The sequence below is a fragment of the Oncorhynchus nerka genome, linkage group LG27 (genome assembly GCF_034236695.1).
Source record: "Oncorhynchus nerka isolate Pitt River linkage group LG27, Oner_Uvic_2.0, whole genome shotgun sequence".
Taxonomy (NCBI): Eukaryota; Metazoa; Chordata; class Actinopteri; order Salmoniformes; family Salmonidae; genus Oncorhynchus; species Oncorhynchus nerka.
Window position 1 is genome coordinate 29,044,780 of NC_088422.1, and position 13,982 is coordinate 29,058,761.

The following is a 13,982-nucleotide window of genomic DNA, read 5'->3' on the forward strand; positions in this document are numbered from 1 at the left end:
CTACTAAAATGGTGATTTTGTCAGACAGCATAGGCAGCAGCTCTATAGAGAGATGATTACTTTGAATGAAATAATAAAGTCATCGAATAAAACAAATGTAATATACATCATTGAAATAAAGTAAAGTCATGTAATGTGAACATTTGGTGGTTAATAGGCCTAAGTGGTAAGCGGTCACTATCATCATGGGACTTTAATTCATTGTTTTGTTCTGTGTTGTTACGGTATTCAACCCACGTAATGCATACTGCTTTATGTAAAAAAATAAACATCTAAATGTCAAACCGTGATATTTTTTTAAATAAAGGGGCCAAAACCGAATCCACCTCAAAAAGCACTAATCGCTCAGCACTACATGAGAGAAAAATGTGTCCCAGTTCAAAGACAGAATAGACAAGGACAGTAGTCTTTAGAGGTGCTTTCTCTGGAAACACAGCCCCATAGTCAGAGTGCAAGCAGCCCTATAAACCCCATTCTATTTGACCAGTGCATGGATCAGTCTGTTAATGTTAGGGGGTTGATTGAGGTGCACTTTGACCTTAGAGGTCAGCTTTAGCTGAGGGAAGGATTAGAGGAAGCCAGAGCTGCAGGTTAACGAGTGAGTATGGGGTATAGGAGACATGACTCACATTGTCACAGGCCAGAAGCACATCTTCACCCTACCCCTAGGATTAACCATCACACTGTCTTACCCTAATGCTCCTCTACCAGAACCTTCAAACAAAAATGAAGACCATATCTTGTAAAATTCTCAACCTAACTTTTACACTTATGATTAGAGTAGCCCTTGTAGATTTATATAACTCATGATGCTGAATAAACCCTTTACATTATACATACAAAAGTATGTGGACACCCTTTCAAATTAGTGCATTCGGCTATTTCAGCCACACCCGTTGCTGACAGGTGTATAAAATCTAGCACACAGCCATGCGATCTCCATAGACAAACATCGGCAGTGGAATGGCCTTACTGAAGAACTCAGTGACTTTCCTTTCCAATAAGTCAGTTTGTCACATTTCTGCCCTGCTAGAGCTGTTATTTTGAAGTGGAAATGGCTAGGAGCAACAATGGCTCATCTGCGAAGTGGTAGTGCCGCCGAGTGCTGAAGCGCAAGCTCCAAACTGCCTCTGGAAGCAACGTCAGCACAATAACTGTTCTTCTGGGTTTTCATGGACGAGCAGCTGCACACAAGCCTAAGATCACCATGTGCAATGCCACGCGTTGGCTGGAGTGGTGTAAAGCTCTCCGCTATTGGATTCTGGAGCAGTGGAAATGTGTTTTCTGGAGTGATGAATCATACTTCAGTATCTGGCAGTCCGACAACAAATCTGTGTTTGGAGGATACCAGGAGAACGCTACCTGTCCAAATGCATAGTGACAACTGTCAAATCTGGTGGAGGAGGAATAATGGTCTGGGGCTGTTTCTCATGGTTCGGGCTAAGCCCCTTAGTTCCAGTGAATGCGCTTGTGCACAAAGGTCCAAACTGAAATGGTTTGTTGAGATTGGTGTGGAAGAACTTGACTGGCCTGCACAGAGCCCTGACCTCAACCCCATTGAACACCTTTGGGATGAATTGGAACGCTGACTGTGAGCCAGTGCTAATCGCCCAACATCAGTGCCCAACCTCACTAATGCTCTTGTGGCTGAATGGAAGCAAGTCCCTGCAGCAATGTTCTAACATCTAGTGGAAAGCCTCCCCAGAACAGTGGAGGCTGTTATAGCAGCAAAGGCGGGACCAACGCCAAATTAATGCCCATGATTTTGGAATGAGATGTTTGACGAGCAGGTGTCCACATACTTTTGGTCATACAGTGTAGCTTATTCCCTGTGTTGTCATAATGCTCTGTCCTGTTCCACAGAGGCCCCGTCCTTCGCAGAGGCTGGAGATGCCATCATGGAGAAAGTGTCTAACAGCAAGGTCACCATTCCCTGCCCTGCTGAAGGTAGGATAAGATTTATGATGTACAGTATGTTCATTTGACGGGAAACAGATACACACTAGAAGGAAACATACAGTGCAAGTCTGGTGTCAGACAAAACACACAATTTACACAACCTGACCAAAGTGAACAGATCTAGTGAATCTTTTTCCAGGTATGTTTGGATGAAACTGTTTTGGCTCCATATGAAATGTAGGACAAAGGTGTGGACTTATCTAGCTACTGTACCTTCAAAGCATTGCTCTGCTATCTCCAGAGGCTTTCATTAGTCTGTGGAAACAATTGTGTGTTTCAATACCCCTGCTATCCTAATGATGTGATTTCATTCATTTGTATACTGTTTCTTTCTCTATTTTAGCATCTTGGCAAAGGGGGAGGTAGCACTCAGCATGGCTGAGAAAGGGTGTGTGTGTGTGTATTATTTCTTATGCGTGGGCCCATTGAGCTTCTTGTTGACAGGGCACTTAAATAGGTGTTGTTTGTATGGAGCCGTGCCATGGTAACGGGGCATGTTTGAGAAGGTGAGGAGTAGACTAATGCGGACACATCAACAGCTGGAACATCATTCTGCCTGTTCCCTCAGCGGGCCACATCTGCTTTCCTCTTCGCTCTGCGAGGGGACCTGCTGGGAGAGGAATCCTAATTACAGGCTGCTGCTGCCAGATAATGGACAGAGATGTTTGTGGTGCTCCTCTGCTGAGGAGGCTGGGTCCACTGGCCCTCCCTGTAGAGCCCACATTGTTACTGGTATTGTTACAGGGCCCTCACAGCAACGCTCGCAGGCAGCCACAGCTCCAGGCAGGCAGCTCTAGGTGTCTGGCTAAGGAAACTAGGAGACAATAGCTTTTTCATCCCCCATTGTATCGAAGAAATGTGTCTGTCTGTGTGAATGTTGGATGGCAAGATGAAAGGAGATTCTGCCATCAGGAAATGATTATGTTTTACCAACAGGAACACTTAATGCCCCATAACAATGGAAGTACTTGTTTAAAAAAGAAAATGAAAGAGATAATGGAAGGAAGCGTAGTGAACTCAAGAAGATAAATACAAGAAACAGGTTTTAATTATTTTAATCTAAACAGAGCATCTGTATTTCCTGCCAGCAATGAGATTATACATTTGAGTCAGTGCTGTAAAGTGTAAACATGTGCTCCGCGTGGGACCGGGTGATAACATTACCTTTGGTTCCTCTCTGTGGTTCCTCTCTGTCCCCTCAGTATTTTTGGACGGGGGATGAAATATGTGTTTAGTTTCCCATACAGCCTTCTCTCTCTCTTGTGTTTGGATATGTTCTGTAAATAGAGATGGGACAGGGATTTACTTCCTTCTTTGCTCTTAATGCAGAAAGCTGTCCGCACAGCTATGTATGGCCAGTCCTATTTATGTAAGAGAGACCTCAGACTGGGGTATATCGGGTACAGGTGCGCCCTCCTAACCCTGTTCCGTCCCGTGCTCCACCTCTATCTCCATCCCAGACTCCTGCCACTGCTCCCGTCCCTTTTCCCCATTGTAAAGCTCCAAACACATCTGTTTCAGGTGCCTATACATCACATCAAGGCTTAGAACTTCTGGCCCAACCACTATTCTTACTGTCCAGGGTCCTCAAGCTATGATTCTGGTAGTAAATCATGACACTAACACTTTAAATCAGGCATCTACAAACATATTGTGTTTGGCGTTCATGTGCTAATTTCTAACCTTGAAATATCCCAGCCCACCGATAGGGCTCTCAGTCTCTATCTGTCCTGCTGTCCAACAGATACAGTGGGGCAAAAAAGTATTTAGTCAGCCACCAATTGTGCAAGTTCTCCCACTTAAAAAGATTAGAGAGGCCTGTAATTTTCATCATAGGTACACTTCAACTATGACAGACAAAATGAGAAAAGAAAATCCAGAAAATCATATTGTAGGAGTTTTAATGAATTTATTTGCCAATAAGTATTTGGTCAATAACAAAAGTTTATCTCAATACTTTGTTATATACCCTTTTTTGGTAATGACAGAGGTCAAACGTTTTCTGTAAGTCTTCACAAGGTTTTCACACACTGTTGCTGGTATTTTGGCCCATTCTTCCATGCACATCTCCTCTAGAGCAGTAATGTTTTGGGGCTGTTGCTGGGCAACACGGACTTTCAACTCCCTCCAAAGATTTTCTATGGGGTTGAGATCTGGAGACTGGCTAGGCCACTCCAGGACCTTGAAATGCTTCTTACGAAGCCACTCCTTCGTTGCCCAGGCAGTGTGTTTGGTATCATTGTCATGCTGAAAGACCCAGCCACATTTCATCTTCAATGCCCTTGCTGATGGAAGGAGGTTTTCACTCAAAATCTCACGATACATTGCCCCATTCATTCTTTCCTTTACACGGATCAGTCGTCCTGGTCCCTTTTCAGACAAACAGCCCCAAAGCATGATGTTTCCACCCCCATGCTTCACAGTAGGCATGGTGTTCTTTGGATGCAACTCAGCATTCTTTGTCCTCCAAACACGACGAGTTGAGTTTTTACCAAAAAGTTATATTTTGGTTTCATTTGACCATATGACATTTTCCCAATCTTCTTCTGGATCATCCAAATGCTCTCTAGCAAACTTCAGACGGGCCTGGACATGTACTGGCTTAAGCAGGGGGACACGTCTGGCACTGCAGGATTTGAGTCCCTGGTGGCGTAGTGTGTTACTGATTGTAGGCTTTGTTACTTTGGTCCCAGCTCTCTGCAGGTCATTCACTAGGTCCCCCCGTGTGGCTCTGGGATTTTTGCTCACCGATCTTGTGATCATTTTGACCCCACGGGGTGAGATCTTGCGTGGAGCCCCAGATCGAGGAAGATTATCAGTGGTCTTGTATGTCTTCCATTTCCTAATAATTGCTCCCTCAGTTGATTTCTTCAAACCAAGCTGCTTACCTATTGCATATTCAGTCTTCCCAGCCTGGTGCAGGTCTACAATTTTGTTTCTGGTGTCCTTTGACAGCTCTTTGGTCTTGGCCATAGTGGAGTTTGGAGTGTGACTGTTTGAGGTTGTGGACAGGTGTCTTTTATACTGATAACAAGTTCAAACAGGTGCCATTAATACAGGTAACGAGTGGAGGACAGAGGAGCCTCTTAAAGAAGAAGTTACAGGTCTGTGAGACACAGAAATATTGCTTGTTTGTAGGTGACCAAATACTTATTTTCCACCATAATTTGCAAATAAATTCATTAAAAATCCTACAATGTGATTTTCTGGATTTTTGTCCTTCTCATTTTGTCTGTCATAGTTGAAGTGTACCTAAGATGAAAATTGCAGGCTTCTCTCATCTTTTTAAGTGGGAGGACTTGCACAATTGGTGGCTACTAAATACTTTTTTGCCCCACTGTAAATGTAGGGCCTGCTTTTTCCAGTCTGGGACACTCTCCTTTTCAGCCCTTCCTGTAGGTGGGGGCGCAGACAGAAGTAACTTTTGTTTCTGTCAGCTATAATCGATAAAGAATCCTCTCACCACCCTCTCTGCTATCTTTACACCCGCAGGCTCACCCCCTCCCAAGGTACGCTGGTTCAAGAACGGTCTGGAGATACACCCTGACCAATCAGAGCTCTCTGTGGCACAGGACGGCTCTCTTGTGATTGGTTCAGCATCTGCCAGTCACAGTGGGGACTTCACATGTGTAGCCAGCAATGATGCAGGCTCTGTGGAGCGGAAGACCCGGTTGAAAGTGCATGGTGAGATCTTATCAATTCCATCTTTATTCAAAACTGATGTGAGTTCAGATAACAATAAAATGTCTTAACAAAGGGACTTCTAGATGATGTCTGTCTCTCGTACTCCTCTAGTTCCCCCTGAGATCCAGGATGATGGACAGCCCCTGAACCTGACAGTCACCCTGAAGCAGCCACTCACTCTGGGCTGTGATGTCATTGGTATCCCCTCCCCCACAATCACCTGGACTAAAGACGGGCAGAATGTGAGTCACCTACCAGGCATTCAAATACACTTCTTAAAAACACTTTTTTTTTTAAACGTATAGGTATAGGTTGTAAAGGTGACCATACTTCTACTGACTTCGATGACAACCATGTTATTTGTATCTAGCAACACAGTGACACCAAGTGGTCATTTAGTTTATCACAGTCCAATATTGATCTTACAGTAACAAGCACTTACAATGTATGTCTGGCTGTGTATAGGTGGTGGACTCCCCTGGAGTGTATCTACAGAATGGGAAGAGACTTCTGAGAATCTACAGGGTCCAGACAGAGCACGGTGGCCAGTTCAGCTGCATAGCTAGTAACACAGCTGGGCAGGCCCGAAGGGACTACAACATTGTTGTACAAGGTGAGCCTTCATAGTGCTTAAAATCAAGTCGGTGTCCTACCTCTCCCATTGATTTTACAATTAAAGTTTAAGCAAAGTCAGTTGTGTAAAATAATATTTTAAAGTACTACTTAAGTCATTTTTTGGGGGATATCTGTACTCGACTTTACTATGCATATTTTTGACAACTTTTACTTCACTCATTCCTAAAGAAAATAATGTACTTTTTACTCCATACATTTTCCCTGATACCCAAAATGCTTAGCAGGACAGGAAAATTGTCAAATGTAAAATTCACACACTTATCAAGAGAACATCCCTGGTCATCCCTACTGTCTCTGACCTGGCGGCAGTGGCGGTTCTAGCTTGTACGGCTCCCTAGGCGAATCCCCCCCCCCCACCAACAAAGACAGAAACTATCCTGCACTAACTGTAATTTTTATTCAGACATTTAGAACAACGCAAATAAATAATCATAACATTTAAAACTATATAATAATTAAAATATATACAAAAATAAGACTCCTAAATATCAAAAAGAAGTAACAAAGACAAATAGAGAAAAATAGAGAAAAAAAGACAAATTTGTGTTGATTTGGCACTCGAGCATCAATACATTACCCATCCCCCAACACTGTCAACCAAGAGTCAAGACTAAACCAATTCACCTTGGTGGTGTGCAGACTGGTTTTATATTATTCTTAACGATTTCGCTCAAACCTAAAAAAAATGCAACAATATGTCTGTGAAACTATATATTCACAGTATTATGAATGAATTGTGGTTTATTTTGTTGCATTTCGGAGTGTGACTGATTTGACTAATTGCATTAGTACTGTACAAAGTTAGGTGCGCTATTTGATAGATTCCCCCACTCCCCCTACCTCGGGCTTTCAGTGGGGAGACCTGAGGTTAAGCTAACCCCACCTTCCTCCCCGTCTTGTACTTCTCAGTGGGAGACCTTCCTAGGCAGTAGCCTGCCTAGCTCACAAACTAGAATCAGGGCACCCACTCTGACAAGGTTAATTGACCCATAGTCCCACACGGTGACATGATATCATTGACGTGACGTGCAAATGAGCGATAGCAAACCGATCGTACAAATGTCACCATGCCGCCCCCTGCAAGATGCTGCCCGGGGCACTTGCCCGTGTCGCCTATATCTAAATCCGCCATTGCCTGGCGGACTCACTAAATACACATGCTTCATGGGGTTGGAGTGTGCCTCTGGCTATCCGTAAATTTAAAATACAAGTAAATGGCCCCCATCCTGCGCTGGTGCCACTAATTTGAAATGATTTATACTTTAACTTTTTATTCTTAAGTATATTTTAGCAATTCCAGGTCTAAGTTTGAATTGCATCCTACCATGGCCTAACTTCTCTCTGTGTGTGTGTGTGTGTGTGTGTGTGTGTGTGTGTGTGTGTGTGTGTGTGTGTGTGTGAGTTAGCCCCACCAGTGATCTCGGGGATGTCCAGGGTACAGGATCTGTCAGTGGTGTCAGGACAGGAGGTAGAGTTCCAGTGTCGGGTCAGTGGGCGCCCAGCCCCCAAAGTTGAATGGAGCCGGGATGGAGAGTGAGTCTTTCTTGACATTGACACTTGTACATATAGCTACTACTCATCACATTAAATTGTTTATTCACACTCATATACAAATGTAGGATCGTAATTTGATTACTCTTGTGTTGCTAAGAATTTTCCTGCACGGCAGGAAATACAAACTTGTAGTGTATTTTAGTTTTAAAAAGGATTCTAAAGTTTGTAATTTCCACTTTGAAATTTCAGACTTGATTTGTCCAAATGAAAAATGTATCAGACCCAAAAAAAAGGCCAGGAATTATAATCCACATAATAATTCACATTTCCTGTTGCTGCAGGATTATTTTCCTGCTGTAGCAAAATTCGCTCAAATTAATATCCTACATTTGTACATACATCATGTGTCAGATATCACTTTTTGTGTGTGGATTAGCCTAGTCAATACACTGTCAGGCTTTGGAGTATTGACCCCTCTCCCTCCTACTCCAGGGTGCTGTCCAAGGACGGGGACCCCCATGTGGAGTTTCATGAGCAGGGCCAGGTGATGAAGGTGAAGGCAGTCAGACTGAGGGACCAGGGCTTGTACCAGTGTCTGGCCAGTAACAGCGCTGGGACACAGATGCGCCAGTTCAGACTCACTGTGCAAGGTACTGTTCCCTCTCTCATGTTTCCTTCTCAATGACCTCATACCAACAACACAAACTTCCTTCTGCATCTCAGAAATAATTACAATGTTTATCGCTGAAGCAGATTCACCTTCTATACTACAGTATACCTTGAGAAAGTCACCTTTCTCTCTTCTCACGTTCCTCCTCTCTCCTCCTGTTTTTCCAGCTCCCCCCACCATCATGGGCCCCAGTGAGACCTCAGAGGTGTCTGTGGTGTTGGGTTTCCCCACGGTTCTCCCCTGTGATGTAGAAGGTTCTCCCATGCCCAGTATCACCTGGCTGAAGGACAACCAGCCCATCGTGTCCAGTGCCCAGCTCACCTACACCCGGGGTGGGCAGGCACTGAGGTTGGGGGCAGCACAGGGCGACAGTGCCGGTCTCTACACCTGCCGAGCCTCAAACCCAGCAGGCACCACTTTTAAACACTACTCACTCAGTGTGCTGGGTAAGGGAACCAGACAAGGAGAGGGTTGATTCTGGTGTATGTACTGAACAGTAGTCTAACATCATTACAATTCAATGTACATAAATACTGGAGAGGTATTTGACTGCCTGTTTGATTTGATCAGTTCCACCCCAGATTGAAGGGGACTCTACATCTCTGAGTTTCGGTAGCCGAGATGAGAAAGTCCGGATCAACGGCTCATTAACCCTGTCCTGTCTGGCTAAAGGCTTCCCTGAACCCAAGACCCAGTGGTTCAAAGATGGACAGGTTGGTTTGTATTTCTGTCTAGCTACTGCATTTCACACAAGTTCATTTAACGCAATAGATGTCTATTTCTGCTTATTTGAAACATTTTTGTATTTATTTTTGCTGTTTCTAGTTGTTGACTAGGAACTCCCACACTGGTATCCGTGAGAGTGGTCACCTTCTTCACATAGACAATGCCATGCTCTCCCATGAGGGACAATACACCTGCATGGTCACCAACATTGCAGGAGAGGACAAGAGAGACTTCCATGTCACTATTCAGGGTGAGTGTCCACGTATGGAATTTAAACTGTCTGCCGTTGGAAAGATTAGTTAATTCACACTATGCAACCTAATCTCACTGCACTCTTGTGAAACTAACTGAACATTCGTTCTCTCTCTCTCCAGTTCCTCCCATCTTCCATCGGGGGAGTAACGGTGCAGCAGCCTGGGGTCTGGGAGGAGAGGAGGAGGAAGAGGAGGAGGGAGGAGGGGTTAGAGATGATGAGATGACAGAGAGAAGGGAGGTGGTCCTGGGGCATCCCATCAGCCTGTCCTGTGAGAGTAACGCCATCCCTCCGCCCCATCTCAGCTGGTACAGAGAGGGACGCAAGCTCTCCACCGCTGACGGTGTGGTACTGCTGCCAGGTGAGAGGGGGACCATGCCCTCTAGGTCTAGTTCTACGATATCAAACTGGTACAACGACCAGTATGGCACTACTGCAGCATCAGCTCCACTGTGATCCAATAAGATGCTCTGTTATGTTGTTGTCCTTTAGGTGGGCAGGTACTCCAGATTCCACGGGTCCAGCAGGAGGATGCTGGGAAATATACATGTCAGGCGGTGAACGAGGCAGGGGAGGACCGCATGCACTTTGACCTGGAGGTTCTGGGTAGGCACGCTTTGTTACTATCCCTGTTATTCTGTCAACTTATTATTCAATCATGGTCCTCGTACAGTCAAAAGCCTTAGTGCCTAAACCTGCAAAACAGATGCGCCATTTCCGAATGTTTTTCTCTTTTGGCGCCCTGTTTTTCCAGTCCCCCCAGTGATAACGGGCCAGTTGGATGAGTTCATGGAGGAGATAGGAGCAGTGGTGAACAGTACCGTGGCTCTCCACTGTGACGTGACGGGTCACCCAGAACCAGCCATTTCCTGGCTGAGGGACGGCACACCGCTGCCCTCCGGACAACACCACAGCATCAGTGAGGACGGGAGACAACTACAGGTCAGAATCCCGTATACCAAAGCACTGCACTGCTTAGTACAGTATAAGGACTTCCCTTGGAATAGAATGGCCCCCGTCCTGCGCTGGTGTCACTAATTTGATTTAATTCAATATACAGCCCTCTCTTACTTCATCTGTCTCAGGGGGCAGGTCTATAATATTATGTTATTAAATCAAATCAAATCAAATCAAATTTATTTATATAGCCCTTCGTACATCAGCTGATATCTCAAAGTGCTGTACAGAAACCCAGCCTAAAACCCCAAACAGCAAACAATGCAGGTGTAAAAGCACGGTGGCTAGGAAAAACTCCCTAGAAAGGCCAAAACCTAGGAAGAAACCTAGAGAGGAACCAGGCTATGTGGGGTGGCCAGTCCTCTTCTGGCTGTGCCGGGTAGAGATTATAACAGAACATGACCAAGATGTTCAAATGTTCATAAATGACCAGCATGGTCGAATAATAATAAGGCAGAACAGTTGAAACTGGAGCAGCAGCACAGTCAGGTGGACTGGGGACAGCAAGGAGTCATCATGTCAGGTAGTCCTGGGGCACGGTCCTAGGGCTCAGGTCCTCCGAGAGAGAGAAAGAAAGAGAGAATTAGAGAGAGCATATGTGGGGTGGCCAGTCCTCTTCTGGCTGTGCCGGGTGGAGATTATAACAGAACGTGGCCAAGATGTTCAAATGTTCATAAATGACCAGCATGGTTGAATAATAGTAAGGCAGAACAGTTGAAACTGGAGCAGCAGCATGGCCAGGTGGACTGGGGACAGCAAGGAGTCATCATGTCAGGTAGTCCTGGGACATGGTCCTAGGGCCCAGGCCAGTTGAAACTGGAGCAGCAGCATGGCCAGGTGGACTGGGGACAGCAAGGAGTCATCATGTCAGGTAGTCCTGGGGCATGGTCCTAGGGCTCAGGTCCTCCGAGAGAGAGAAAGAAAGAGAGAAGGAGAGAATTAGAGAACGCACACTTAGATTCACACAGGACACCGAATAGGACAGGAGAAGTACTCCAGATATAACAAACTGACCCTAGCCCCCCGACACATAAACTAATGCAGCATAAATACTGGAGGCTGAGACAGGAGGGGTCAGGAGACACTGTGGCCCCATCCGAGGACACCCCCGGACAGGGCCAAACAGGAAGGATATAACCCCACCCACTTTGCCAAAGCACAGCCCCCACATCACTAGAGGGATATCTCTATTAATTATTCTGTCTTTCAGATCCTCAGTGTGCAGGTGTCAGACATGGCCAGCTACCTTTGTGTGGCTGAGAACAAGGTTGGAGCAGTGGAAAAACTCTTCAGTCTGACTGTGCAAGGTGAGATGGAGCCCACAAGTACAAACATCTCTTCAAATGCCACATCAAGCTGATTTCTACAATTCACACAGGAAGGACAGAGATATCCTGTGAATGTGTTTACGTGTTAGCTGAGTGTGAGCTGATGTATTCCTGTTCCTCTCCAGTTCCCCCAAGGATGGTAGCTGGCAGGGAGGAGGAGGTGAGTGTGATAAAGGGTCACATGGTGTCCATGCTGTGTGACGTCCAGGCGTACCCTCCTCCAGAGATCACATGGACCAGAGATGGACAGGTCCTCCAGTTCAGCACGGGCATCCATATCCTACCAGGTCAGAGCTGGCTCCTCAACACACTGCCCAGAGCCCATAACACACTCCATAACTCATTGTGTACTCAATCGGCCAACCATACACAATAAACGCATAGCAATTCAATTTAATCTGTGATTTGTCTACTGTCTACTTTTATCTGTGATTTGTCTACTGTACACTGTCTTTCTGCTGTTCTCTGCTGACATCCTCTGATACCTGCCATCTAGTTTACTGTACTGTCATTCTGATTAATTCACTGAACATAAACTATGCCTTCTGAACTACGTATTGTTGTCTGTACTGTAGGAGGTCAGATGCTGCAGCTGCCCCGGGCCAGACTAGAGGATGCGGGACAGTACGTGTGCACTGCCACCAACTCAGCAGGCCAGGACCAGAAGAGCATCCTGCTCAGTGTCTATGGTGAGAAACTGTGCTGCCCTCATCAGTGTCACACTTCACTTGCTACAATATCTTAATTAGCACTTAAATATTGTCTATTTTATTCCTATGGGTTTACAGTCCTGCCCACGCTGAAGCCCCGCCTTGACTCTGAGTCAGAGGTCCTGACCCCTCAGGTGGGGTCATCTGTCACTCTGCGTTGTGAAGCTCGGGGCATTCCGACACCTGAGGTCACATGGTACAGGAACGGGCTGCAGCTGGCAGCTAGGACTGGACTGAAAGTGGAGCAGCATCAGCTGGAGATCATAGGAGTGCAGGTAAACACACTGTCATCACCTTCAGTTGGTGCTGTCCTAACTGCTTTAGAAGAGTTAGCACTGATAACTAAGGGCATGAGATTAACCCTGTTTTAAGCATCAAAGTGAAACACTGTTGTTCTGTTTCATGCTGACTATGGTTCATGGTCCATAGGTGGCTGATGGTGGAATGTACATCTGCAAGGTGTCCAATGTGGCTGGACAAGTGGACAGGACCTTCCGTTTGACTGTTCATGGTAAGACTTGCCTCCCATGTAACCTCCATTAGATCTGTTTCTTACATATGGTAACACTGGCATATCAGATGTCACAGTATAATGAATATCATTGTTTCTATTCTGTTCTCCTCCTTAGTACCCCCTGTCCTGGATGGGCCTCTTCATGAGTCCCTCACCCAAAACCTGGACTCCCATGTCACCTTGCTGTGTGAGCCTACAGGGGTCCCAGTACCCAGTATAACATGGCTGAAGGATGGCATCCCTATTGGTAAGAAGCTGAAGTTTTATAAATGAACTGTGAAAAATTCAGTTTTGACAAGATCACATTTTGACACGTGTATTAATGCATTTGAATGAATGAGACCTCCAGCTGCTGGTTTAGCCTGACCTGTGTGGTTATTTCTTTCCCAGAGAGCAGTCTGCAGTGGCAGTGGTCGGTACGAGGCAACAGGCTGGAGCTGGGTCCTCTCACCCTCTCTCACGCTGGAACCTACACCTGTGTGGCCAAGAACAGGGACGGACAGACTCAGAAGGACTTTGCTCTCACAGTGCAAGGTAGCCTACAGACTCCCCCACAACAGTGGCAGTCGGTGACGTTCAAGATGAGGGAGGATGATTTTTTTATTTTTAGAAGCATGGCTTTATTTCTATTACAGCATATTAGATGACTGTCATTCATATTACATTCACCCAGTTCAATGTAACATCGATAGATTTAGACTACTACATGATACTCAAAGTTTCCCTATATCCATCATGAGTTTGCTATAACATAGCCTATGAATGAAAGTTTACAACGTAAGTGCACACAGGTCGAAAGAAAGATTTGAGGAAACAGTGACACATTGACAGACAGTAACACATTTAATATCGCCTTGCACACTCTTGCCTGCATCTAGCTGATCTAGGGTGTAATCATTAGTCCAACAGTTGCAAACTATAGTTCCTGTTGGACAAATTCAGGTATGTTTATCCGTGTTTCGTTGGCTTCCGTTTGAATACACCCCTGATCACACACAAACAGTTAATTTTCAGAGCCAGATACAAAACAACTTGTTGTATTCCTTCTCGC

General features: G+C 45.4%; 1 protein-coding gene across 1 annotated transcript in view; it reads left to right on the top strand.

Moving 5' to 3' along the window:
• Positions 1 to 13,982, top strand: part of hmcn2 (hemicentin 2) — a 69,828-nt gene that overhangs the window by 28,376 nt on the left and 27,470 nt on the right. Inside the window, exons 25-43 of the mRNA XM_029637683.2 lie at positions 1,864 to 1,947; positions 5,452 to 5,643; positions 5,755 to 5,885; positions 6,109 to 6,256; positions 7,686 to 7,812; positions 8,266 to 8,423; positions 8,611 to 8,889; positions 9,014 to 9,156; positions 9,269 to 9,419; positions 9,544 to 9,783; positions 9,915 to 10,028; positions 10,177 to 10,364; positions 11,590 to 11,686; positions 11,833 to 11,994; positions 12,283 to 12,396; positions 12,496 to 12,692; positions 12,847 to 12,928; positions 13,047 to 13,178; positions 13,322 to 13,465. Coding sequence (XP_029493543.2) covers positions 1,864 to 1,947; positions 5,452 to 5,643; positions 5,755 to 5,885; positions 6,109 to 6,256; positions 7,686 to 7,812; positions 8,266 to 8,423; positions 8,611 to 8,889; positions 9,014 to 9,156; positions 9,269 to 9,419; positions 9,544 to 9,783; positions 9,915 to 10,028; positions 10,177 to 10,364; positions 11,590 to 11,686; positions 11,833 to 11,994; positions 12,283 to 12,396; positions 12,496 to 12,692; positions 12,847 to 12,928; positions 13,047 to 13,178; positions 13,322 to 13,465 — 2,883 coding nt within the window. The remainder of the gene's footprint in view (positions 1 to 1,863; positions 1,948 to 5,451; positions 5,644 to 5,754; positions 5,886 to 6,108; positions 6,257 to 7,685; positions 7,813 to 8,265; positions 8,424 to 8,610; positions 8,890 to 9,013; positions 9,157 to 9,268; positions 9,420 to 9,543; positions 9,784 to 9,914; positions 10,029 to 10,176; positions 10,365 to 11,589; positions 11,687 to 11,832; positions 11,995 to 12,282; positions 12,397 to 12,495; positions 12,693 to 12,846; positions 12,929 to 13,046; positions 13,179 to 13,321; positions 13,466 to 13,982) is intronic.